Source organism: Bufo gargarizans, chromosome 7 (genome assembly GCF_014858855.1).
Source record: "Bufo gargarizans isolate SCDJY-AF-19 chromosome 7, ASM1485885v1, whole genome shotgun sequence".
In the NCBI taxonomy this organism is placed as follows: Eukaryota; Metazoa; Chordata; class Amphibia; order Anura; family Bufonidae; genus Bufo; species Bufo gargarizans.
In genome coordinates, this window is record NC_058086.1 from 186,722,820 (window position 1) to 186,747,311 (window position 24,492).

At 49.5% G+C, this 24,492-nt stretch overlaps 1 protein-coding gene across 3 annotated transcripts in view; it reads left to right on the forward strand.

The window, feature by feature from the left end:
* Nucleotides 1-972: 972 nt before the first annotated feature.
* Nucleotides 973-24,492, forward strand: part of LOC122944046 (sarcolemma associated protein) — a 114,904-nt gene continuing 91,384 nt past the window's right edge. For 2 of the 3 annotated variants that reach the window (XM_044302254.1, XM_044302255.1), the window contains exon 1: nucleotides 974-2,045. In XM_044302254.1, coding sequence (XP_044158189.1) covers nucleotides 1,848-2,045 — 198 coding nt within the window. In that variant the 5' untranslated portion in view covers nucleotides 974-1,847. Of the gene's footprint in view, nucleotides 2,046-24,492 lie in introns of all 3 variants that reach the window. The other variant, XM_044302253.1, reaches the window with a different exon arrangement.

The window sequence follows — 24,492 nt, forward strand, 5'->3', positions numbered from 1 at the left end:
ATCCGTTTTTTCGGGATCTTCAATTCCGTTCCTGAAAAAAATAGAACATGAAAAGGCATTTTCTATTATAGTGTCTGTGACCGTGTGAATGGACCCTTATTGTCTGCATTACGGACAAGGACAGGACTGTTCTATTAAGGCCCCATGCACACGGCCGTTGTTCACAGCCGTGTGCGGGCCGTGGAACCGCGGCCTGGATCCCTCCTGAGAGCAGGAGCGCACGGCGTCACTGGTTGCTATGACGCCGTGCGCTCCCTGCTGTCGGCACAGTACAGTAATACACTGGTATAGATCATACCAGTGTATTACTGTATTGCGGCGGCAGCAGGGAGCGCACGGCGTCATAGCAACCAGTGACGCCGTGCGCTCCTGCTCTCAGGAGGGATCCAGGCCGCGGTTCCACGGCCCGCACACGGCTGTGAACAACGGCCGTGTGCATGGGGCCTAAGGTTCGGCTGTTCCGTTCTGCAAAATACGGAATGCACACGGACCTGAAACGTATTATTTGTGGATCCAGGTTTTGCGGACCGCAAAATACATACAGTCGTGTGCATGAGCCCTAAGTAAGAGCGCGGACATCACTCACAGGTAGAGGGGAGACATTTTCTGGTTTTCCTGGAAGTGGCTGATAACAGAAAGCAATAGTCAACAGCACAGCCGTGGGTGTTCACTTTACATTGAGGGACATCCCTATAAATGACACAAGTCATCCCAACGTGACTGAACGTCGCCCGGTCACGGAGCAGTTACCGATCGCCAGGGCCACCCCGGGTCACTGCCCCCGGTCACTACCGGCGGAAACTAAAGCCCCGCCCACGGTTTCTCTTTGACAGTTTCGGGTGGGCGGAGACAAGCAAGGGATGGGCGCCGGCGGTGATTGGCTGCCGACTTCGCCACGCCTCTCCAACTTCCCGCCCCTCGGAATCCCCGCCCGTTGCTTTGGTGACGCAGTAGGCCGGCTGCTGTGCGGCTCTGCGGGGAGGTCGCTAGTATTCAACATGGCGGCGCGGGAGGTCGGGGAACGCGCCGGGGCTCTGCTCCATTAAACGGCCGGATTGTGTCACTGGAACGGAGGCTGCGGAGAACGGAAGGCCGCCTGCCTCACGTCCGGCTCAGTAACTTTCCTTCACGTCAGCGGTGTTTTTTTTTTTTTTTCCTTTCCGCATCCTCGGTGCTCGAGTAACTCCCCACCGGGCCCCAGGTTTCCTGCAGCGGGGGTAATACTCCGGCCTATATCCCCCCGCCCGGGGAGGGCAGGGCCGTCTCCAGCCTCTCCTCCTCCTGTCAGGGCTGAGGATGCTCCTTCCGTGAGCCGCCATCCGTCCCACCTGTCAGCTTCTCCTCACCTGGCCGGACTATGGCAGCCGCTGGATGTGCCTGGGACCTGCTGTAGTGTTACCTGGAGATCCCCACAAGCTCCTCCCCCTTGGCAGTGACTGGCCCCTGGGTCACCAGGACTGCAGCCTCACCAGGGAGCCTGCCGGGGCCTGGATGTTGGCACAGGGTGGGCAGCAGGCTGGCACATGTTGGTATCTTGACCATTCCCAATGATGGATTAAAAGCCGGATGCCCTGAGACCAAAGCAGCGCATCATCGGGCGGTCTTTCTTATGGGACCAGTATGGGGGATCGGCTGTGGAACTGGAAGGATAGTTTACAGACTGAGCCGCGGTCCCTTCAGTCCTAGATGTCTTATGAATTGATGGTGATTCTCTCCGCAGTGGCGTTTCCAGAGGTGCCAGCACCTGGCGGTCTGGATTAGGGAATTTTTTTTCCCCCTTTTTTTTTTTTCCCCCTCCCCTTTTTATTATTTTCCAGTTGGAGTGCCTCCACCAGACGCTGTCCCAGATGCCTTCAGCCTTTGCGATCTTCACCTGCCGTCCAAATTCCCATCCTTTCCAGGAGCGGCATGTCTACCTGGACGATCCCGTCAAGATCGGGCGCTCGGTGGCCCGCTGCCGCCCCGCGCAGAACAACGCCACCTTTGACTGCAAGGTGCTGTCCAGGAATCATGCGCTGGTCTGGTTTGATCACAAGACTGGCAAGGTAAAGGGAAAAAAAATCGGATTGAATTTAATTTTTGGAGATTCTGCATAGTCCTTCCGCTGGGGTTGTCGGGAGCGTACGCGCTGGGGTTGTCGGGAGCGTACGCGCTGTTAAGTGCAGTCTATTCTGTGTATGGGTCCGTGACACTGGCCTTGAGAATGAAGGGGGGGATTGTGTTTCCTTAAAATGGAAATGTATGTCCGCCTGTGATGGTATAGATTTACACATCCAGCTGCTCCCACCCGACTGACTAGAGGTTTGGAGTATAAATAGTAGGGGTGATGGTGCGTCTCGGAGCCCAGGGTGGTGGGCATGCTTCCGTACAATTGCAGGACGCCTGTATCCGTACCGATGGCATAGAAATAGCGTGTGCCATGTATTCATTTTGTTGCCTCCTGTAGTAGTTTAGATCCCAGGACTCTACAGTTGTTACAAGACTACAACTCTCAACATGTAGCTTTGCACAAGTTGGCAGCCACTGACTTAGAGTATGAATAATGGGGGGCATGTAACAACATTGTATCCCAGCCTGAGACTGTACCCAGTCAGGGGGGCCTTTATCGGTTTAGGCTACTTTCACACTCTCATTTTAACTTTCCATTTGTAAGATCCGTTCAGGGCTCTCACACGCGGTCCAAAACGGATCAGTTTTGCCTTAATGCATTCTGAATGGAAAAGGATCCGCTCAGAACACATCAGTTTGCCTCCGTTCAGTCACCATTCCGCTTGACGAAACGGAGCCCAACGGATCCGTCCTGGCACACAATGTAAGTCATTGGGGATGGGTCTGTTTTCACTGGCACAATAGAAAACGGATCCGTCCCCCTCTGACTTTCAATGGTGTTCAAGACGGATCCGTCATGGCTATAGAAGACATAATACAACCGGATCTGTTCACGACTGATGCATGCGGTTGTATTATGGTAACGGAAGCGTTTTTGCAGATCCATGACGGATCCGCAAAAAAAGCTATTGTGAAAGTAGCCTTCGCCGCTCAGTCTTGAGCAGTGACTATAAGTACTGGGAGCATGTAGAGCGCTGATGTCTAGCATTTACTTACTGAGGACCATGAAGAGGTACTGTCGCCCAGTGCGGAGTGTGAATAATTGGCATGTCGGAATATAGGTAGTAGGGGGCACGTATATCGTATATCAGCAACAGCGTTTTATGTACCCAGAGCTGGGGTGACTATTTAAGAGTATAAAGGAGAAGGGTAAAACTATCAGTATTGTATTCTAGTGCCCCAACAATAGGGGGCATGTATGAGTGACACCCAGGCTGGACCATAAATAGAGGGGGTCATGTATGAATATCACCTGGCAAATACCGAGGGTCATGTATGAGTATCGCCTGGAATACGGTATAGGTACCGAGGGTCGTGTATGAGTATCGCCTGGCATACGGTATAGGTACCGAGGGTCGTGTATGAGTATCGCCTGGCATATGGTATAGGTAAGGGATGGCACAGGTCAGCTGACCCGGCAGACCATTTTCTTCAGATGCTTGTTTTTTCCCTCTTGACCGTTCGGTAATGGCCACTTGTGACAAACAGGACAAACTAGAAGCTGAGTCAGCGGCACTTAGAGGTGCGCTTGTACAGTAATAAGTATCTGGGGTAATTTTAGGGTGGACAGATCTGAAGACTCCTGTGATCAGCGCCTCCACGTCCATGATCCGGCTCGGTAACGCTCCACCTGTTCCTCGCCGAGGGCTGAATCACGAGGACGGTCTTAGAACCTGGGTGATTCAGCGGGATTGTTACTCTTCGTCTGGTTTCTTCTCCACTTTTGGGATGAGGATGAGCGCCATTACTAGGGCCGCGCAGACGAGCAGTTTCAGCAGCAGCCCAGGCGTGTCCGATCCCGCGCTCCATGTCCGAGGAGGCGGCTGGTGGGTGCAGTCCTGTTATACAAGGGCTGGAGGCGCCCAGATCTTGCGTGATCCGTTTTATTCGTTTGTAGATCAGATTTTTCAAGACTAATGAAAAAGAGGATCAGTTGCCCATAGCAACCAGATGGCAGATTTAATAAAAAAATGAAAGCTCTTGACAAATGATATCCGGAAAGTGATTGGTTGTTGTAAATCTCCCACTTTATATCTTGGTAACAATTTTCCGAGCACCTGTCAGTATGATGGATATATACCCACTTATAAAGCGGTTCTCTGGGCCTTTTAGAAAATCGGACCTTTCTTTAAACCTGTGGAAGAAAGACAGTTTAGGACTCATGCACACGACGGTATGTATTTTGCGGTATGCAAAAAAAAAAACAATCCGTAAAAAATATGGATGACGTCCGTGTGCATTGCGTATTTTGCGGAACGGAACAGCTGGCCCCTAATAGAACAGTCCTATCCTTGTCCGTAATATGGACAATAATAGGACATTTCCTATTACGGAAACGAATGCGCACGGAGTATCTTGCGATTTTATAGTCCGCAAAAAAACACAGAACGGACACGGAAAGAAAATACGTTTGTGTGCATGAGCCGTTAGTACTTACCCCTCCGGCGCACAGGCTGCGGGCACTTACTATGATGCCGCTGAACAGGCAGAGAAGGGCACACATTGTCTGGACCCGTGTGGAAATGTCCGCATTCTTGTGAATGTGATGGTCGGGTAGGCTAACTAAACGGCCTTTCTTCCACAGGGCACAAGAGCTGATTTACTAACTTGTCCGGAGTGCCCCTTTAATCCTCCCGTGCTTAGAGGTTCTGCACTTTTGGCTTTTTTGGCAAAAAACGAAAGCACTTCTGGTGCTGCATGGTCAGATGGAGAGTCACATGATTAATCTGGAAAAGTGTCATGTGACATAAAGTACATCTCTGTAGAGTCACTTAAAGGGAACCTGTCATGTGGATATTTGATTATAATCTAACTAATTATATGCAATCATTAACTACTAAAAAGTACCTGAGATGTATTCACTTACTGATGTGACAGATGGTTACCTCATAATATACACACAAAGATGCCGCATGCTAATGAGCTGATTCGAGTCCGCCGTGAGGTCATCGAGTCCAGCGTATATTTAATTCAGAGCTATAGCCACTCCCCTGCCCACCTGCTGCTGATTCCTATGGAAACAAACTCATTCAGCAGCAGGTGGGCGGGGAGAGTCAGGGGCTCATGAATATTCAGGAATCATCATTATCAGCTGGAGCTTTTCAATACAAGATGTTGGCAGATTGACTGGGTCAATTAAAAAAAGTGACCCAGCATTTTGTTAAGAGAATAAGTCACTTATTTATGTTGCCCTTAGTTAGGACACCATAAAACTGGTGACAGGTTCCCTTTAAGTTTTCAGAGCTGCTGACTGGCTGAGATGAATCATGTGATGCATCATGTGACACTACAGGACCAGGAAGTGCTTTGGTTTCAGCCCCTGGTTTGACACTTTGGGGCAGTTTAATGCCCTTAACCTGTTCAGTAGATGCTCTGAATTAAAGGGATCTGTCCCTGTGACTGGTTCTCTGTGCAGACACCTCCTCTGTGACCATTAGTATTGAGATGTTTCTGTTCCGTGTCTGCCAGACGAAAGCGAATCCATATGTCACCATTTCGGCTTCCACTGACTGTTCTGTGACGGATAATATGCTCTGGTGCCCTCATCTCTGTCCGCCATGACAGGCTGGTCCATGGAGACCTACCTGCGATTTCTCTTCGGCCCACAAAGGTGAGAGCGAAGCTTCCACCCCACCCCTAATGTTGCTGTGTGATTCGCTGGTGCACTGATATTGTCCTATATCTGTAGATATTGGGCCTTAACAAGTTCTCGTCAGAATATTTAAAGGGGATGTCTGGGACGTTTAAAAATGCGGCACTGCTCTGGTGCTTCCTCTGGTCTTTGCTAGTGCGGTGATGATACTGCTGCCACTCAAAGGGACCACTGCCAGTTAGCGGGTGGTAATTAGTTGCTGCAGTGACTTGTGGGTAGTTTGTGTCATCGCTCCAGGCCGGCCACAGGGATCACATTTTTTTAAATGCTGTGGACAACCAATCTTTGAATAATTCTCGGTCTTCATAAACTCCGAGGTCAGTGCAGTACGTGTATGTCCAGAAGTGGTGACAGTAATAACGTGATAATTAGCCTGTCACATGGTCCTCATCTTCTTCTTAAACTGGACAATTGCTTCTTAGGCCAGGAAAGCTGTCTCCGAACCAATGGTTTCCAGGGATGGCAAGAATGCTACTCTGAGATTATTTTTTTACTGATGACCTGTCCCCAATCAACTGTTTTGAGTAGTCAGCGGCATCGCTTCCTTCTCAGAGCTTACCAGGCAGAGCGCCGTACATTGTATAGCGGCTGCGCTTGGTATCACTCTCAGCCCCATTCACTTCTATGGGGCTGAGCTGCTCCCAGGCCATGTGAACGTGACGGCACTGGCCTAGGGAAAGCTCAGAGGAGCGCGCTGCCTTCTCGAACAGCTGATTGGTGGGGGTCCGACACCTGGGATCTCCTGAGGATAGGTCACCAGTAAAAAAAAAATAAAATATCAGAAAACCCCTTTAACCCTACAGGATAGTGGATAAGTGTCTGATCAGTCAGTCTGACCACTGCCTGGATGTCTTGTGTCGTTCAACCCCCCCCCCATGCATGTGCTCGCTGTTACTCCATTCAAACTCTATGGGACTTCTGGAGACAGTGGAGGGCTGTTCTCATATCATCTGCATTTCCATAGAGTTGAATGCACCAACAGTACCCATGCATGACCGCCGCTCCATTCAGACAGAGAAAACTGTCTCTGTTGCTGCCACAGTGACTATTTTGGAGCTCTGACTTGGTGGTAAAGACACACAAATTCACAGGTAAGTTGCACTCGCACACGACTTGCTTTGCAGTCACAAGTCCACCATAGTTGGAGTCTGCGACGGTTGTGCTGCATCGCGATCCCAAGGCCAGTCATTGGATGCAATGTTTAGCACTTACAGTATGTCTTAAAACGTTACTCTCCTTTCTATGTCACTCCTGTCCCGGAGTAAGGGTGCCTTCTGCGAATGGAGCTCGCAGAAATCCTCGTGCTTTCTACCAAAGCCGCCACTTTCAGATTCATGGAACTGATTTTCAGCTCCCTAAAATTGCATGCAATGAGCATGGAGATTGCATCCTGCGGAAAATCTGCAGTGGATCGCAGGCGCGCCTGTCCTCCCCTGCGCGTGAAGCCGACCGGAGAACGCCGCAGAGCTATAGCGCCATCTGCAATTCACAGTTGATCATTAACATGAAAATATGTGTCCCTTACAATTGTCAGTGAGGTTTGTAGAAAAGGAAATTCCAGCCGGCACCGCATTTTTAGTAACCTATCCTAATCTGTCAGGCTGATTGATGTGTGCGACACGTTCCTCCGCACGGTGTCCTCTACATGTGCCGGAAGTGCTGAACTACAGCAGGTGATGATGTGGCCCCGGCTAAAGGGAACAGCTTGATTTTACGTTTTTTTTGGGGTTTTTTTTATCGGGTGTAAGCTGAAGCCGCAGAAGAAAAAATATCTATTGCTGTAAATTGCTGCCCGTCTGCTACTTGTGAACTTATTCTTAGTGTATTTGTGACTCTCTTTCTTGCTGGTGATAAACTTTAAGACGTATTCCCGTTTTGGCCTTTAATGGGCGGCGCTATGTGAACAGCCTCATCTCCGGAGTTTACCGGAAGTTGCATCGCTCGCCACGCTACAACGTTTTTCTTAAGCTCCCATTCATTGCTATGGGATCTATGGAGCACAACTGGCTCAGATGTTTCCGTCATTCCGGCCACCCTTGGCTATTACCATCTCAGCCATGAAATGCCAAAATGGAAATATCCCTTTAAGTGGGCAGCAGGGTCACTGGACTCAACTCTGTGATTCTTTTACTCAATTAGTGAGGGGTAGTGTGTAATAAAGGGACAGTTCTGATGAACGTCGCCCCTGAAAGGCATTGTAGAGCGAGTTGGGCTGAAACCAGAGATCAGGTTTTGGTCCCGTTCACACTAGGATTTTCCTGATCAGGGGTTTGTACAGAGATAGATGCCAACAAGTTCACTTCAGCTGAAATGCAGACCCTCATCCCCTTAGTATTCTGCAGTCCTTCTGGGTCGGCAGTCTGTCAACTACTGGCCCATTTACTCTGCATGGTATAAATGGTCTCGCCGCTCCTACCCTCTGATACAGCATGTCCTGCTTCTGTCCCGTTCTCAGCCTCCACTGCAAGCATTCAGCCGGTTTGTCCCGTTCAGCAGCGCCTTTTGGCTCTCAACAAATGCAAAACCTGTAACCTTGTGGAAATGTCTCTGCACTCATATAGTTAATATCCTGCAACCACACCCTGGATACCAGTGACCCGATCCTCCCTTCTTCATCAAAATGCATTGTTCTGTATCTCTTAAAGCTTAAAAATGGGGCCCAGGCAGGATGCTGAAATTTGCTAGGTTCCTTTTGTAGAATGCGCTTAAGGCCTCATGCACACGACCGTGTGCCAGCCGTGCCCGTGCTGCGGATCTGACCGCACAGCAAAAAAGTAGTGCATGCGCTATTTTTTGGCTGTACAGAAGCACTGACGGAAAACCCACAGAAGCACCCCTTACCCTGGGTTCAGACCTGAGCGTTTTACAGCGCGTTCCTACGCGCTGTAAAACGCACAACAGGCAAGAACCAATGATTCCCTATGGGAATGGTTCTCACCTGGGCGTTTTGCAGCGCGTACGATCGCGCTGTAAAACGCCCGACGCTCAAACAAATGCTTGAGCTTTTTTTTGGGCGTTTGTCGCGCGTTCCCGCACATAGATATTCGGGAACGTGCGACAATGTGTGCACGCCTGTCTCTGTATGCGCGATTGTAAACGCCCGTACAATCGCGCATACAGAGCGATCGTTTCAGAACGCTCAGGTCTGAACCCAGGGTTAGTGCTGCAGAATTGTGCCTCCTTTACATACCGCACCGTATCTTCCGGATTGCGGACCTATTCAAGTGAATGGGTCTGCATTTGTGAAACGGTACGCACACGGCCGGTACCAATATATTGCGGACCCACTGTTTGTGGGCCGCAATACGGGCCCAGACCTGCTACATTCGTGTAATTGAGGCTTTAGAGGGCGTTTTTGTCCTGTTTGGAGGTTCCCTACAGAAGGGGAATGAGAATTGCCTAAAGTAGAGCTCCAGTATATTCCGCACCCTGCACAGCTGGCCGCTGAAGAACTAAGGCCTCTTTCACACGGGCGTGACGGATTAGGTCCGGATGCGTTTAGAGTGCGTTCAGTCAGTTTTGTCTGCGATTGCGTTCAGTTGTTCAGTTTTTTTTCCGCGTGGGTGCAATGCGTTTTGATGCGTTTTTCACACGCGTGATAAAAAACTGAAGGTTTACAAAACAACATCTCCTAGTAACCATCAGTGAAAAACGCATCGCGCCCGCACCTGCTTCCGGATGCAAAGCGTTTTTCACTGAAGCCCCATTCACTTCTATGGGTCCAGGGCTGTGTGAAAAACGCAGAATTTAGAACATGCTGCGTTTTTCACGCAACGCAGAACTGATGTGTGAAAACAAAATGCTCATGTACACAGACCCATTGTAATAAATGGGTCAGGATTCAGTGCGGGTGCTGTGTGTTCACGTCACGCATTGCACCCGTGCAGAAAACTTTCTCGTGTGAAAGGGGCCTAAGGGCTCGTTCACACGAACGTGTGCTGCCTGTTGCCGTATTGTGGACCGCATTTGAGGATCCGCAATACGCGGGCACTGTTCCATGTGCATTCTGCATCACGGATGCGGACCCATTCACTTCAATGGGTCCGCAAATCCGGAGATACGGAACACTACGGGAGCACTACGGAGTGCTTCCTGGGATTCCGTTCCTTGCCTCCGCACCGCAAAAAGATAGAACATGTTCTATCTTTTTGCGTAACGGAAGGATCACGGACCCATTTAAGCGAATGGGTCCATGATCCCCAAACGGCTGGGCCATGGTCGGTGCTCGTGCATTGCGGAACGCATTTTGCAGTCCACAACACGGGCTTCACACGGTCGTGTGAACGAGCCCTAAGTCTGATGGAACAAATCAGATTTTGGGTAGTTCTTCCAAATTTATAGGAGTCCTGTAGTATTTCTGTGTGTAGGTGGAAAACTAACTACTTGGAGGAACCCCCTGTAAGCATGGAGAGGAAATGTAGAAACCTTTGGAAGGTGGTCAGGTTTCGAAAACTTGCAATGGGGCTCCTTGGGATCATGGCGGCTCTTCTATAGGCATACAGCCTGAGCCTCTGTGCTTTATCTGATGGTCTAAGTGTACATTGTCTAAATTAGGGCTGCAGTAAACGAATATTTTTGTAATCGAGTATTCTATCGATTATATTTCTCGATTCATCGAGTAATCTAATAAGAAAAAGCTACTTAAAATAACGTACGTAATTAGGTATGTATAAAGTTATTGGTTTGAAGGGGTTAATAACTTTATACATGCCTAATGCCAAGGTGCTTCCATTAACCCCTCCAAACCAATAACTTTATACATGCCCATTGGGTTTGGAGGGGTTAATGGAAGCACCTTGGCATTAGGCATGTATAAAGTTATTGGTTTGAAGAGGTTAATGAAAGCACCTTGGAGGTGCCTTCATTAACCCCTCTCTAAACCAATAACTTTATACATGCCAAGGTGGTGCTTGCAGCCTCCATTAACCACTCTCTCTCCATCTGCCTCCCCCCAGCCTCTGATCTGCTTGCCCCCCCAGCCTCTGATCTGCTTGCCCCCCCAGCCTCTGATCTGCTTGCCCCCCCAACCTCTGATCTGCCTCCCCCCCCAGCCTCTGATCTGCCTCCCCCCCCAGCCTCTGATCTGCCTCCCCCCCAGCCTCTGCCTCCCCCCCCCCAGCCTCTGATCTGCCTCCCCCCCCCCCCCAGCCTCTGATCTGCCTCCCCCCCCCCCCCAGCCTCTGATCTGCCTCCCCCCCCCCAGCCTCTGATCTGCCTCCCCCCCCCAGCCTCTGATCTGCCTCCCCCCCCCAGCCTCTGATCTGCCTCCCCCCCCCAGCCTCTGATCTGCCTCCCCCCCCCAGCCTCTGATCTGCCTCCCCCCCCAGCCTCTGATCTGCCTCCCCCCCCCAGCCTCTGATCTGCCTCCCCCCCCAGCCTCTGATCTGCCTCCCCCCCCCAGCCTCTGATCTGCCTCCCCCCCCAGCCTCTGATCTGCCTCCCCCCCCAGCCTCTGATCTGCCTCCCCCCCCCAGCCTCTGATCTGCCTCCCCCCCCCCAGCCTCTGATCTGCCTCCCCCCCCCCAGCCTCTGATCTGCCTCCCCCCCCCCCCCCAGCCTCTGATCTGCCTCCCCCCCCCCAGCCTCTGATCTGCCTCCCCCCCCCCCCAGCCTCTGATCTGCCTCCCCCCCCCCCAGCCTCTGATCTGCCTCCCCCCTCAGCCTCTGATCTGCCTCCCCCCCCCCCTCAGCCTCTGATCTGCCTCCCCCCCCCCCCCTCAGCCTCTGATCTGCCTCCCCCCCCCCCCTCAGCCTCTGATCTGCCTCCCCCCCTCCCCCCAGCCTCTGATCTGCCTCCCCCCCCCCTCCCCCCAGCCTCTGATCTGCCTCCCCCCCCTCCCCCCAGCCTCTGATCTGCCTCCCCCCCCTCCCCCCAGCCTCTGATCTGCCTCCCCCCCCCTCCCCCCAGCCTCTGATCTGCCTCCCCCCCCCTCCCCCCAGCCTCTGATCTGCCTGCCCCCTCTGGTTACGCCTGCCCCTGATCTGCCTGCCCCTGATCTGCCTGCCCCCTCTGGTAACGCCTGCCCCCTCTGGCGGTCGCTCCTTCTCATAGGTCTGTGCGGCGCATTGCTAATGCTGTAAGCATTAGCAATCCGCCGCACAGACAGAAGAAGGAGCGACCGGCGGCCACAGCGCACGTGAGTATAATGCGCTGCTCTCTGCTCACTAACATACCATGGCAGCCAGGACTTCAGTAGCGTCCTGGCTGCCATGGTAACCGATCGGAGCCGCAGCATTACACTGCTGGGGCTCCGATCGGAACTGACACTGCCACCAATGAGGGGGGGGAGGAGGGGGACCCTGTGGGATATGGCCGGCACATTCATTGGTGGCGCAGTGGCCACAGTCCCTCCCCTCCTCCTCCTACTCTGTCCTCATTGGTCTTCAGCGGCAGCCGCGCACAGTGGGGAGGGAGAGACTCCCTCCGCTGTGCCGGCTCAGTCCTGCCTCTCTGGCCTCTGGAGGACACGGAAGCAGTGAGTGAGACGCTTAATTTCACTCCCGCTCCGTGATCACGTGATGTAAACGATTCCTCGATGCAGGGAAACTGCATCGATTAATTTTTTGACTCGATTTAATCGAGTTATTCGAATAATCGTTTCAGCCCTAGTCTAAATATTACACAGGATTAGTACATCTGCCCCATTATGTGGATCCGAGTCACTTTCCACATGACTTCACATTCTAGCGGCTTCCAGGAGCCGAGTTGGTAAAATGCAGCTCAGAGGCCACGTCTTGGGCCTGGTGCATAAAGGCATTGATGGAATCCAGTAGCTATAAGGGGAATGGGGGTGCATTGATGTTACTGGAATGATAAAGGGGCTGTCCAGTACATTGGTGACCTGTCCTGAGAAGATGCAATCAATGAGGAGTTATCAAATGGATGCGGGTCCCTCCCATCTATGGCACCCACACTTCCCTCAAGAACAGGGCCTTGAAGTAAACACAGAGCAGTCCTCGCACATATAGCTTCCTCTCCAGTCATTGCTATTGGACTTCAAAAAAATAACTGAGCTGAAGTCCCATAGCAGTGAATGGAGAGTGCGCCGCACAAGCCGACCACCCCTGCATTCACCCCTGTGGGAGTTCCAAAAATAGGCTGGTTTGGCCATTTTTGGAAGTCCCATAGCATTGAAAGGAGGGGTGGTCACGCATGTGTGTGGCTTGCTCTTCTCTCACTTCGGGGCCCCATTCTGGAGATAGGTGCAGGTCCACTTCGGGGACCTGCTGCTCTCAGACATTTATGGCAAATCCTACCGATCTGCCATTAATGTCCCAGACGGAATTACTGCTTTAAGGCAATAAGATGCATTGGGTCACCAGCTCTGGAACGTAGTATAGCAGGAATACAAAGTGAAAGGAGTTGGCGTGTTTTCTCTAGGTAGACGATTGTGGGTTCTACATGTAATATTTAATAGTTTGTACTCATTTGAACTCGCATCCCTGCATATAGCGTTATCCCACAACGGCATCAGGCCGGAAGACCCCTAGCGTCTTCTCTGATCCTCTGCACTCCAGATTTTATTTGAGCATGACATGATTGTATGTTTATGGGGAACCTGTCTCCTTTTAACTCCCCAAAAATGTCTCGCACTGGCATGTGCAAACTGGAAATACATGGTGGTTCTCGCAACCCATCCAAGAGGAGGATGCACTGAGCCCGTGTGGGAGCTGAGCTGCACTAACTCCTTAGGCCCCTTCATGGAGAATGGAGCTGTCTGCTTCTGCTCCACACTCCGTGTTACCTCCGGTGTCGCAAACGCTGATTGGTGGGGGTTCTGGGTGACCTATCCTAAGGCTTCATGCACACAGCTGCAAAATGCCGATCCACAAAACACCGATCCTAGCTGTGTGCATACCACTTTTGTTTTTTTATTTTTCCCCAAACTGCTCTAGAAATGTCCTACCCTTGTCCGCAAAATGGAGAAGAATAGGACGTGTTCTATCTTTTGTTGCAGCACAGCTCCTGCCCTGAACTTCCAGCACTGCCGGGGTCGCATAGCATTATATTGATTTATGATGCTATGTAACCCTTACAGTTCCGGAATGTATAGGATAACACTGGCATTCCATAACTCTAAGGGTTACATGGCATCATAAATTAATATAATTCTTTGCGACCCTCGGCAGTGCTGGAAGTTAAGGACGGGAGCTGCGCCGGGAGTCTGCAGAGTGACACTCGGTCGTCTGAAAGCAGCCTCATGGTTCTTTTTCTTAATTTGCTAATTAGGCCTTTGGTGCAGTGAGGACATCACCATTGCTCTTGTTGCCCCTAAGCTTTTTCTGCAGTCAGCCCCTCCCTTGCTTCTTTGCCACTGTTTGGACCTGTCAATCAAAGCAGCGATTGAAGGGCTGATTGCAAAGAGAAGCGCTTGGGTGCAACAAATGTAATGGTTATGTCCTCATTGCACCGAAAGCCTGACTTGAATATTAAGAAAACTTATCATAACTTGGGAACGGAGCCTCGGATCAACAAACGTAAAACTGCTCTTTAATCAGGCGAGCCGCACCTACTGTAAGTGTCTATGCAAACAGTTTGATAGGTATCTGGTGACAGATTCCCTTTAAGACCTCGTGCTCACGGCCGCTGAAGGTCTTCCGCAGGGTTTCTCTCCGTGCCTCCGCACTTGTTCTATTTTCTTTTTTTTTTCTTTTTGCGGTGCCGACGGATCATGGACCCATTCAAGTTGGCTTTCCGGGACGAACCTGTATGTAAAATGTATTTTCGTAAACTTTTCCCTGTAACGTTTTCCACTTATGTGACTACATATAACAGAAGACTTGAGCTTCCTCACAGTCATTTTTGTGGTTAAAGAGGACCTTTCATGGGTCCAGACATTATGAAATAACTAGCAGGTCATGTAGGGCATAGTCCATGGATGTAATATTGATCACTAGTTTGGCTGTGCCCCCCCCGTTCACTATTCCCGCCTGATATGAGAGGCCAGGGTTTCTCAATGGGCGTCTCCTTCTCCGCTGTGATTGGACAGCGCTACAGCCAGGGAGAAGGAGACGCCCATTGAGAAACCCTGGCCTCTCCTCCCTGTACCGATGATATTCATTAGCATATCAGGCGGGAATAGTGAACAGGGGAACGGAGCAGCACCCAGACAAAATAGTCCACAGATGTAAGATCGCTTACTATGTCCTACTTAACCTGCTACTTATTTCATAATGTCTGGACCCTTGAAAGGTCCTCTTTAATTTGATAATAACGTTGATGATGTTTTTTGACCTAGTTCCCAGAAGAATGAGCACTCGTGCTCCCAAGATGAATTTCCATGTTTTGAAGTTATTGCCCTACTTACAAGCTACTTGTCCATTTCAACTTTTTGGAAAGTGGTCAGCCAAACCCTCAGCATCCCCTCTAGACGTGTAGCTGGGTCACTTCAGTGTAGGAGATGTAAGGACTGTAGCTATCTCTAGTGGCAATGATCTTCAAGGAAATCCAGCCCTGTCTTCTCCTCCTTGTAATAATCCTCCTATAATTCCTCCCTGTAGGAGGTCACGCCTGGATTCCCTGACAGATCTTTATGGCAGCACAAGGCCTTATGTTCTTTCCCTGGACATTTGTAGTCCAGATGCTTCAGCAGATAAATTATATTGTTTTAGGTGCAGAGGTTTCTCCGACCACTACGGCTTCTCTTGGCATTCTTTTCTGGATCGTTCTTGAGTTTCTTTCTCATTTGCGATTTCTTACCATCCAAGGCCTCATGCACACGACCGTTGTTTTGGTCCACATCCAAACCACAGTTTTGGCAGCTTGGATGCGGGCGCATTCACTTCAATGGGGCTGCAAAAGATGCAAACAGCACTCCGTGTGCTGTCCGCTTCCTTTGCTCCGATCCGTGGTCCGCAAAAAATATATAATTTATTTTGCGGACAAGAATAGGCAGTTATATCAATGGCTGTCCGTACCGTTCCATGTTTTGCCGATCCGCAGTTTGCTGACCGCAAAACACACTGGTCGTGTGCATGAGGCCTAAACCACTTGGTGGGCTCCGGTAGGTCGCGGATTGTTTGCAGTGTATTTCATGACTTAATTTGTTAATATTTGTGAGCACTTTAACCCAGGGATGCCCAACCTGCGGCCCTCCAGCCGTTGCAAAACTACAACTACTAACATGCTCTGATAGCTATAGGCTGTCTGAGAATGCTGGGAGTTGTAGTTTTCCAACAGCTGTGGGGCCACAGGTTGGGCATCCCTGCATCAATCCATTTTAGCTTTAGTTTTCATATGTTTAGGCCACTTGTGGACTCGCTCTTCACTTAATGTACAGATATTCTGCAACAAAATGCCACAGCAAATAGAGATAAGTGATCAAATTAAAACTTAACTTTTAATAATCAATACATAGAAAATTGGCCCCAAGATAAATAATGTACATAATTAATACAACAATATAGAAGCACGGTAGGTCACCCCACAGATGATTGTGGCACTCGGTGACCAGAACACACTTGAATTGAAAAAGGTGCCGGCTGGTGAGAACATGATGCTCGCTGAGCGCGCCGTGTGCCATGTTCTCTAAGAGATACTAGTCTGTGCAGTAAGAAAATGGCAATTCCTGGTATCAAATCGATCCAGGTACAAAAGTATCAATGCCGGTGCAACCCGAGACTGAAGTAGTGCATGCTCCCGTGAATTTTCTACCGACCCATTTTTCTGTGGAAAACCACTGATGTGTGAACAGACACATTAACATCAATGCTTATGTGTGCTGTGCATGAAAAACGGAAACGAGGTCTTAGCAGTGATCGCTTAATGCAGTCAGATCCCCTGTGTCTTCCGGTTTCCTCCAGAAACTGGACGGTCCATTTAAGGGACCCCACCAAAGGAGACGCCTTGTCTCTAAAGTGGGGTGTTACCTACTGAAGTCCATATGAAGGCGTTTTGCTGAAAGTATCGCAGACAACTGTTTTTTGCTTTTTCTCCCCTTGTTTTCATGCATAACCCCTTCAGTTTTGGGAAGGCCAGGATTACTCCACACACCCTGGACGGCTGCATTACGTATCACGGCGAAGTGTTTTGATGCCTGAGCCCGTAGTACATCACCCATCATGTGTCACGCGGTGCTTGTCAGTGTTTATGAGATGAGATAACTGCAGCGCTCCTCTCCAGGGGGGGCCGTGTGCTCTGGTGAATGTGGGAAGGAGGTGGGCGCATCTGAAAGGTACAGGCCGGATCCTTCCAGCTGTAAAGCATTATTTTTCTACACAGGAAATTGCAGGATCGTGTTCTGTCATCCATGTTTTTACATATCGGTGACGAGCTGTTCTGGATTACAGTCTAAAGCCGCAGAGACCGGGCTTGCTGGCTCTCCTCCCTGTCTTGGGGTCATTGCCGGCTGCTCGCTCTCCGCTCCAATTACATTTTCAGAGCTCACTTTTTACGCTCTCTTGCCTGCGCACATCAGAAATGCTGTTTTTCAATTAACAAGTCTAATCGTGGCTCTAAAAGGGTGGGTGCTAATGGCGCTGGTGATGTCCGGGATGTTTTTAGAGCAGCGGCCGTGTACATGTCTATGTGGTGAAGTCTTCTGATGGGAATGGAGAAATAACGTGAAAGGTGCAGGTGAATGAGGCCACGCTGCAGTTCTCCGCTAATGCGTCGTCCTTATTAAAGAGGACGCGTCTTGTTTTAAAGTCATCCCCTATCCACAGACTTAAGGGCTCATGCACACGACTGTATGCCCTCTGAGACATATGGTCTGTGAGCGGGACATATGTCCCGGAGCGGCATACATCGTGCGCACTGGAGCGCACAGCATCATGGGTTACTACGATACTTTGAGCATCGGGCCGCCCGCGGGACTATTGTCCCGCACTCATAAAATCATAGCATCATCATAGTAACCTATGATGCTGTGGCTCCCAAGCGTGCAATGTATGCTGCTCCGGGACATATGGCCTGCTCACGCACGGACCATTTGTCTCAGAGGGCATACGGTCGTGTGCAAGAGCCCTTAGGCCTCTTGCACACGACCGTATGGCTTTTTCAGTATTTTTCGGTCCACAAAAAATGGATCTGTAAAAAATAAGGATGACGTCCGTGTGCATTCCGTTTTTTGCGGAACGGAACATCTGGCCCCTGATAGAACAGTACTATTCTTGTCCGTTATGCGGACAATAAAAGGGCATGTTCTATCTTTGAACGGAAATACGGAAACAAAAGGCATACGGAGTACCTTCCGTTTTTTTTATTTTTTTTGAAGATCCATTGAAATGAATGGGTATACGGAACACAAAAACCAGAACGGAAACGGAAAAAAAAAAACGTTCGTGTGCATAGGGCCTAAGGGTGATTATCTGATGATTGGAACCCCCACCAGTCCCCAGAAAAGAGACCCCATTCTCCATTTGAATGTGCGCCGCCGCTCCATTCATTCTGTATGTGACTGACTGAGATTGCCACAGGATAACTTTTAAACATGGCACGACCACTTTAAGTGGAAAAGCGCCCATGCACGGCACTCTCTTGGTGTTATTCAGTTGCCATGGCAGCCGTCTCACGCAGTGTACAGTAGTGTCTCTCCACGCCTGATGTCGGTATTTTTTTTAAAGGGGTTTTCTGTAGGTTGAATATTGATGACCTATCCTCAGGATAGGTCATTCGTATCTGCTCGGTGGGGGTCCGTCTCCTGGTGAGCGCCATGGCCTCTTCCTAGGGCAGTGATGAATTATTAACAGAAATTACCGTATCTGCCAAAATAGAATAACCCCTCGACAGGACGAAGCTGGAGTCTATGCGGGACGTGACTCTTACACGATGTCCGGATTTGGGGACAATCTGAGGCTGTTGGGGTTGGAGTCGGCTCTTATGCTTTTAGGCGTTCAGGATGTCTTGTGTGACAAATGTGAACTGTCAGTGTGACGGCAGTGATCCTTAACCATTGCCGTGCTGGAGTTTTGTAGAACTTTTTGGCTTGTTTCCTATTGATGGATAGATATCGGTAGATAATAAACAGACCGTTTTTTCAAGCCACATAAGTTTATGTAACCTTTCCTTAAGACCTTAGGCACACGAACGCATGCCAGCCGAACCCGTGCTGCGGACCGCAAATAGCGGTCCGCAATGCACGGGCACTGACTGTAGGGCCGCCGTATGCAGATCGCGGACTCATTCACTTGAATGGGGTCAGCAATCTGCTTCCGATGGCACTGCAAAATATGTAGGACATACACTACCGTGCTAAGAGAAAATGGATCCGCATCCGTGATGTGGGGTGCATGCTGCCGGTGCCCGTGTCTAGCGGACCCGGGCAATGGCTGTGTGCATGAGGCCTTGGTGGTGACCATTCAAGTCTTGTCCTCCATGGCAGCATGGTCTCCACTTGTGTAAAATCCCAGGGTTTCTACAAAATATCTTGCGAATGCCACCAGAAATCTACATACTGGGAAAGCGTCACCCTGATGTATCCACTAATCCTAAGCGATGCTGTGAAATCCTAGCCTAAAAAAAACCTGCTGCGTACTCGGGCATCTGTATCATCCTGAGGAAGGCCAGAGGGCCTAGTTGTACCTGCGGAAGCCGATCTGGTCGCCTCCGCAGACAAAGGGGGATCATGTGATGGAGAAGAGGGGCACATGGTCAGGCTGCTTCTAGCCCCATGGGGGACACTAATTGGGACTGGCACCATGTGTGAGTGTTATCAGAGCATCTCTAAGAGGGTCAGATTTTAGCACCATATGTATTGGGGGAGGGGGGGGGGGGGAAGTATTCCCTTAATACAAGAGAGCCATAGACTATAGTCTGCTATTATGTGCTGGTTATGTGTTGTGTTTAGGTGAGATCATGGCTCCATCCTGACATTTCTGCCGGTGATTCCCACTCCAGCCTTCTGTGTGGATGGAGGAGGGAGCAGCGATTCCTCGTAACCAGGCGCTGCAGTGTTGATTCACGCGTTTCAGCCCTGCAGTACGCTGTGTTAGCCAAGTGATGAGATCAGAGTCCGCGCTGGGACTGTTTCCTGTTCTGCTTCACAGGCAGAAAAAACTCCTCCTGTTTATTTACATGATTTTACGTCGGTTTCCAGGCGCAGAGGTTTCACCAGTTTACTTCCGGTATTATGTTTCCTAATTTCCCCGGAGATTACCCGGCCTGTAGTCATCGCTCACGTGCGCAGGGCCCCACGTTCAGACTGAAATGTTTCTGCTGGACTCCTCATTACTGAACCCCAGTGTGTTTTTATTTTATTGCAAAGGCTTAAAGGGCATCTGCTTCGCTGTAAAATGGTGCAAAAATATAAAAGTCAAACAGAAATCGGGTCACCAGCGACCTCCCCGACTGCCTGCAAAGACTCATAGCCGTGCCTCACCTGAATAAAACGCTGGTTTTCTTTTGTGGATCCGAGGCTCCTTCCCGGAGTTGTTATGCTTTTTCCTAATATGCAAATTAGGCATTTGGTGCAATGGGGGAGTCACTGTTGATCTTGTGGGACCCAAGCTCCACTTGTTTCTGTGACCGTCCCCTCCCTGGGTGCTTTGATGTACAGGACCGGACAGTGGCAAAGCAGAGAGGTAGGGACTAGCCACAGAAAGGAGCAGAGTTTCGATGAAACGAGAGCAATGGTGAAGTCCTCGTTGCACCAAAGGCTGAATTTGCATATGAAGAAAAAGTACCATAACTTGGGAACGGAGCCTTGGATCAACAAATGAAAAACAGCGTTTTAATCAGGTGACCCACAGCTACGTTACTGTGCCAGGGATGGCAGACCTGAGGCTCTTTAGCTGTTGCAAAACTACAACTCCCAGCATGCTCACATTGCCTATAGCGATCAGTCTACAGCAGGACATGGTAGGAGTTATAGTTTTACAACTGGATAGCTGCATGTTGGCCATCCCTGGTCATCCTGGTTATTTCTGTTTGACTTATTTTTATATTTTTGTACTATTTTTTTATAGCAAAATAAAACCCTGTTGTCCGCCTTAGGGCGGGGGGCTCCATTTTGATTGCAGTTTACATACGATACAGTGTTGCAGATTCAGGGATTTGGTTCTAAAGGCTTGTCCATATCTCTGTGAGAGGTTCGGTTGCAAAATCCGCCAAAAGGAACAGAGAGAAAAATCCAGTACACAGAACTTTTTTCCTCCACTTAACATGGACTCCCGAATGGACCACATTGTAGTCAGCGAGGTCCATTCTGGTCAGTTATTTGCTGAATCCAGCACTTAGTTGTTCTGTTCCTCTGACAACAATGCTGGTGCGAACGCCGCCTAAGGCCTTATGCACGCGGCAGGATCCATGCCTCAGCCCCCAAAAAAAGAATTTTGCTAAATATGTATAACTTCCATGTGCATTGTCCGTGTTTTTCTCTCTCCCATCAATTCTCATCCACAATAGGACATGTAATATGATTTGTGAAATGGGCCCACAGATGCAGGAAAAATAACCATGTGTGAGTGACCCTGTAGAAATGAATGGGTAAGGGCTCATACACACGAACATGTGCCAGCCGTGCCCGTATTGCGGTCTGCAATACCCATTGACTTGAATGGGTCCGCAATCCAGAGTATACGGGGCAGAAGGCCACGGAAGCTCTACGGAGTCCATCTGTGGCATTTCGGTCCATGCCTCCGCACCGCAAAAAATAGAACACGCTCTTTTTTTTTTTTTTTTTTGTGGTGCGTACAGATGGTGGGACCCATTCCCATTCAACGTAGGCCACACGGATGGTTTGCATCTGCAATTTGTTGTCCCCAGTGCACGGCATGGGTGGCCCTAAGTGTGTTATCCGTGAAGATGACATTAATGTACATGTGGCCTTTAAGGCCAGTAATGTATGGGTCAGATTATAAGGCGGCGTTCACATGGGCAGCATTTGCCAATCCATTGAACAAATCGATTGCATCGCGCCCTACACAGGATACGTGGGATTAGGAGGCAGTAAGTGTAATGTGAAGTGTCGCACAGCGCAGTGTCCGTTTCTTCATGTGAAATGCAGCTGGTTACATACAATGGATGTCAACATTTCCTCTGTGAAGCGAATGTATTCTTTAAAGGGGAGCTGCCCCCCCCCCCCCCCCCCTCCTGACATGTAATAACTGTTCTGGAGCATTTATTTCTAGAACTTGTATGTTGTGCTGTTCCTCTGTTATTCCTACTAGAAGTATATAATTACCACCTGGGTGTGACCATCATTCACTTTGTCAGAGGGTTGTGTTCTTCCACAGTCTGCCACCAATTATTAAAAAACGGCAAGTAGGAACAATAGAGGAACGGCACAACCTAGTCATAAGAGAGGAGGCTCCAGGTTTGTCACTTCATGCCGAATACAATTATTTACTAAAACAAGTCTGTCCATGAAGCGAGCAGAGAGCAGCCACCCTCTTGCACAGCCGTCCTTTATTCACAGATATGGGAGTTCCTAAAATAGGCAAACTGGGGCTTGGCCATTTTCAGCAGTCCACCAGTGGCGAATGGAGAAATGTGCGCGCTCCATCCACCACAGTGGGACGGCCGAAAACAGCCGAGCGCTCCGACTTGGCTGTTTTCAGAACTCCCATAGCGGTGGATGCCATTTAAAGCAGTGTGTGCGCCATTCACTTTGAAAGCCCCGATCTGAAGAGGTGGGACCCCCGCCTATCTGACACTGATGGCATTTCCTAGTGATATGCCATGGGTGTCCCAGTTGGGAGTACCCCTTTAAGTTCCTGGTCAGCCATCAATCCCAGTTTGTATTTTCATCCGTCTAAATCTGTTTTTCCCAATCTACGCCCTCTTATTGTAAATCTCCGACTCCCAGCATGCTTTGACAACTGTTTGCTGCCTTGGCACGATGGGAGTTGTAGTTTTGCAACAGCTGTCGAGCCACAGATTGTGAACCACTGTTTGGCGCATAGCGCGTTACATTGTGGAAGTGAAATCCTCGTTCTGGATGAAGCATTATGTAATGAAGGCTCCGGAGAGCCTGGAACCCAGGAATGTCAGGGGTTAAAAATTATATACCCCCTTCCCCGTTCCCCCTGGAATGAACCGTTGGTATCATGTCCAGTGTTAGGGTCCGTTCACACATCTGTATGTTTTGCGGATCCGCAAAACACGGACACCCGCAATGTGCGTTCTGCATTTTGCGGACCACACATTGCCGGCACTCTTATAGAAAATGACTTTTCTTGTCCGCAATTGCGGACAAGAATAGGACATGTTCTATTTTTATTTTTTTGCGGATCCGTAAATGCGGATGTGGACAGCACATTCCGGCCCCATTGAAAATATATGGGTGCGGACCCTAAGCCTGTGAAGCTGCCATTGATGACCTTGGGTGTGTCCCTTGATAGGTATTTGTTTTAGAAACCATACATTGCTGCTGTGTTGCTGGCGCGATGCCAGAATGTTGGTCATGTGGCCCTGGCACTCCAGAGTGCAGCACTGGGGAGCTTAAAGCTGACGGCATACTTGGAATGGTTGTAATCTTCTGGGAAAGGCGTGTGGACGCTTTTTTTTTTTTCGTGTTACTTGTGTGTAGTTTATATGCTGGTTGTCAGTGGGTTATGGGGGACATTCATAAGCAAAGGTGTGACTTGCTAATTATTCTATTGTCAGTCTGTTCCCAATTTAATACCTCTGCTTGCTGTCATGATTAGTATGCTGTACAGTGAATTCATGCCCCGCTGTCCTTTTTATAGAGCAGGGATCAGCAACCTTCGGCACTTAAGCTGTTGTAAAACTACAATTCCCAGCATGCTCCTTTCACTTTTGAGAGTTCTGAGAGGAGCAGAGCAAGTATGTATGCTGGGAGTTGTAGTTTCACCACAACTGGGGTGCCTATCCCTACTATAGACTGTTTGCTCTTTGGTTGCAAACCCTCAGCTTCGTGAGCAGCCTTTGACTGATGCCATTCACTGACAGGTAGCAGAGAACCTGACAATCATCAAAGGCTTAGAGGCCCTATCACCATTCACCACTCCTGACATCTCCACTGGCATTTTAACCACAAAAAAGCACCAAAAACCACAAGTCCAAAAAAGCCACTAAAAGCACAACTGTGCGGAGAAATGTAATTAAAACCTCTGAGTGAACCCAGCCTTAGTCTGTGAAGTGTAGTCCGACTGCTTCTTTAAGAAGTTCTGAAGCTTCCTTAGCGTCGCTGTACTTTCACACAATTTCATTTAATAGACAATGGTGTAATTAGCAAATTTCTAAGTCATTTAAAAAAATCTGCCTGCATCCACCTGAAAAAAAAAAAGCTGTAGACTCATTGTCACTAGGGGTCTCGCATCCACATAAGTTGCAGTTTGTTGCCTGTTGTCAGGCAAGATCAGTCCCTTGTAACAGAGACACAGAAGACGGCTGAGAGGAAGCGGGGGTTGTGTCGGAGCAAGAGGATCCTGAGCCTGATAAGAGCGGCTTCTATACTACTTCTGGACATCACACGAGCCTCCTGCCTTTCTGTAACTGTGTTTTATTCCTCCTTATCAGCTTTCTAAGCTCCCTAGATGAAAACACACATAATGGGAAGTGAGGTCACTGCATACAGTATAGCAGAAGGGAGACACCTCCTGCTTCTGAGAGAAATGCATCAAGCTGTGCAGCTGAAACAGGGAATAATATGGCATGAAGAGACTTTATGGAGGTCCTGAAAACACCAGTTCCTTCACAGCTATGATTGAACAAGGAAGTGGAGCTTTTTTTTTTTGTTGAAAACTCTGGAAATCGGTTGTCCGTTTCATGCAGCCCAACCAGTCACATTACAGAAATCTATGTTTTACCCTGAAACGCTGCAGCATTT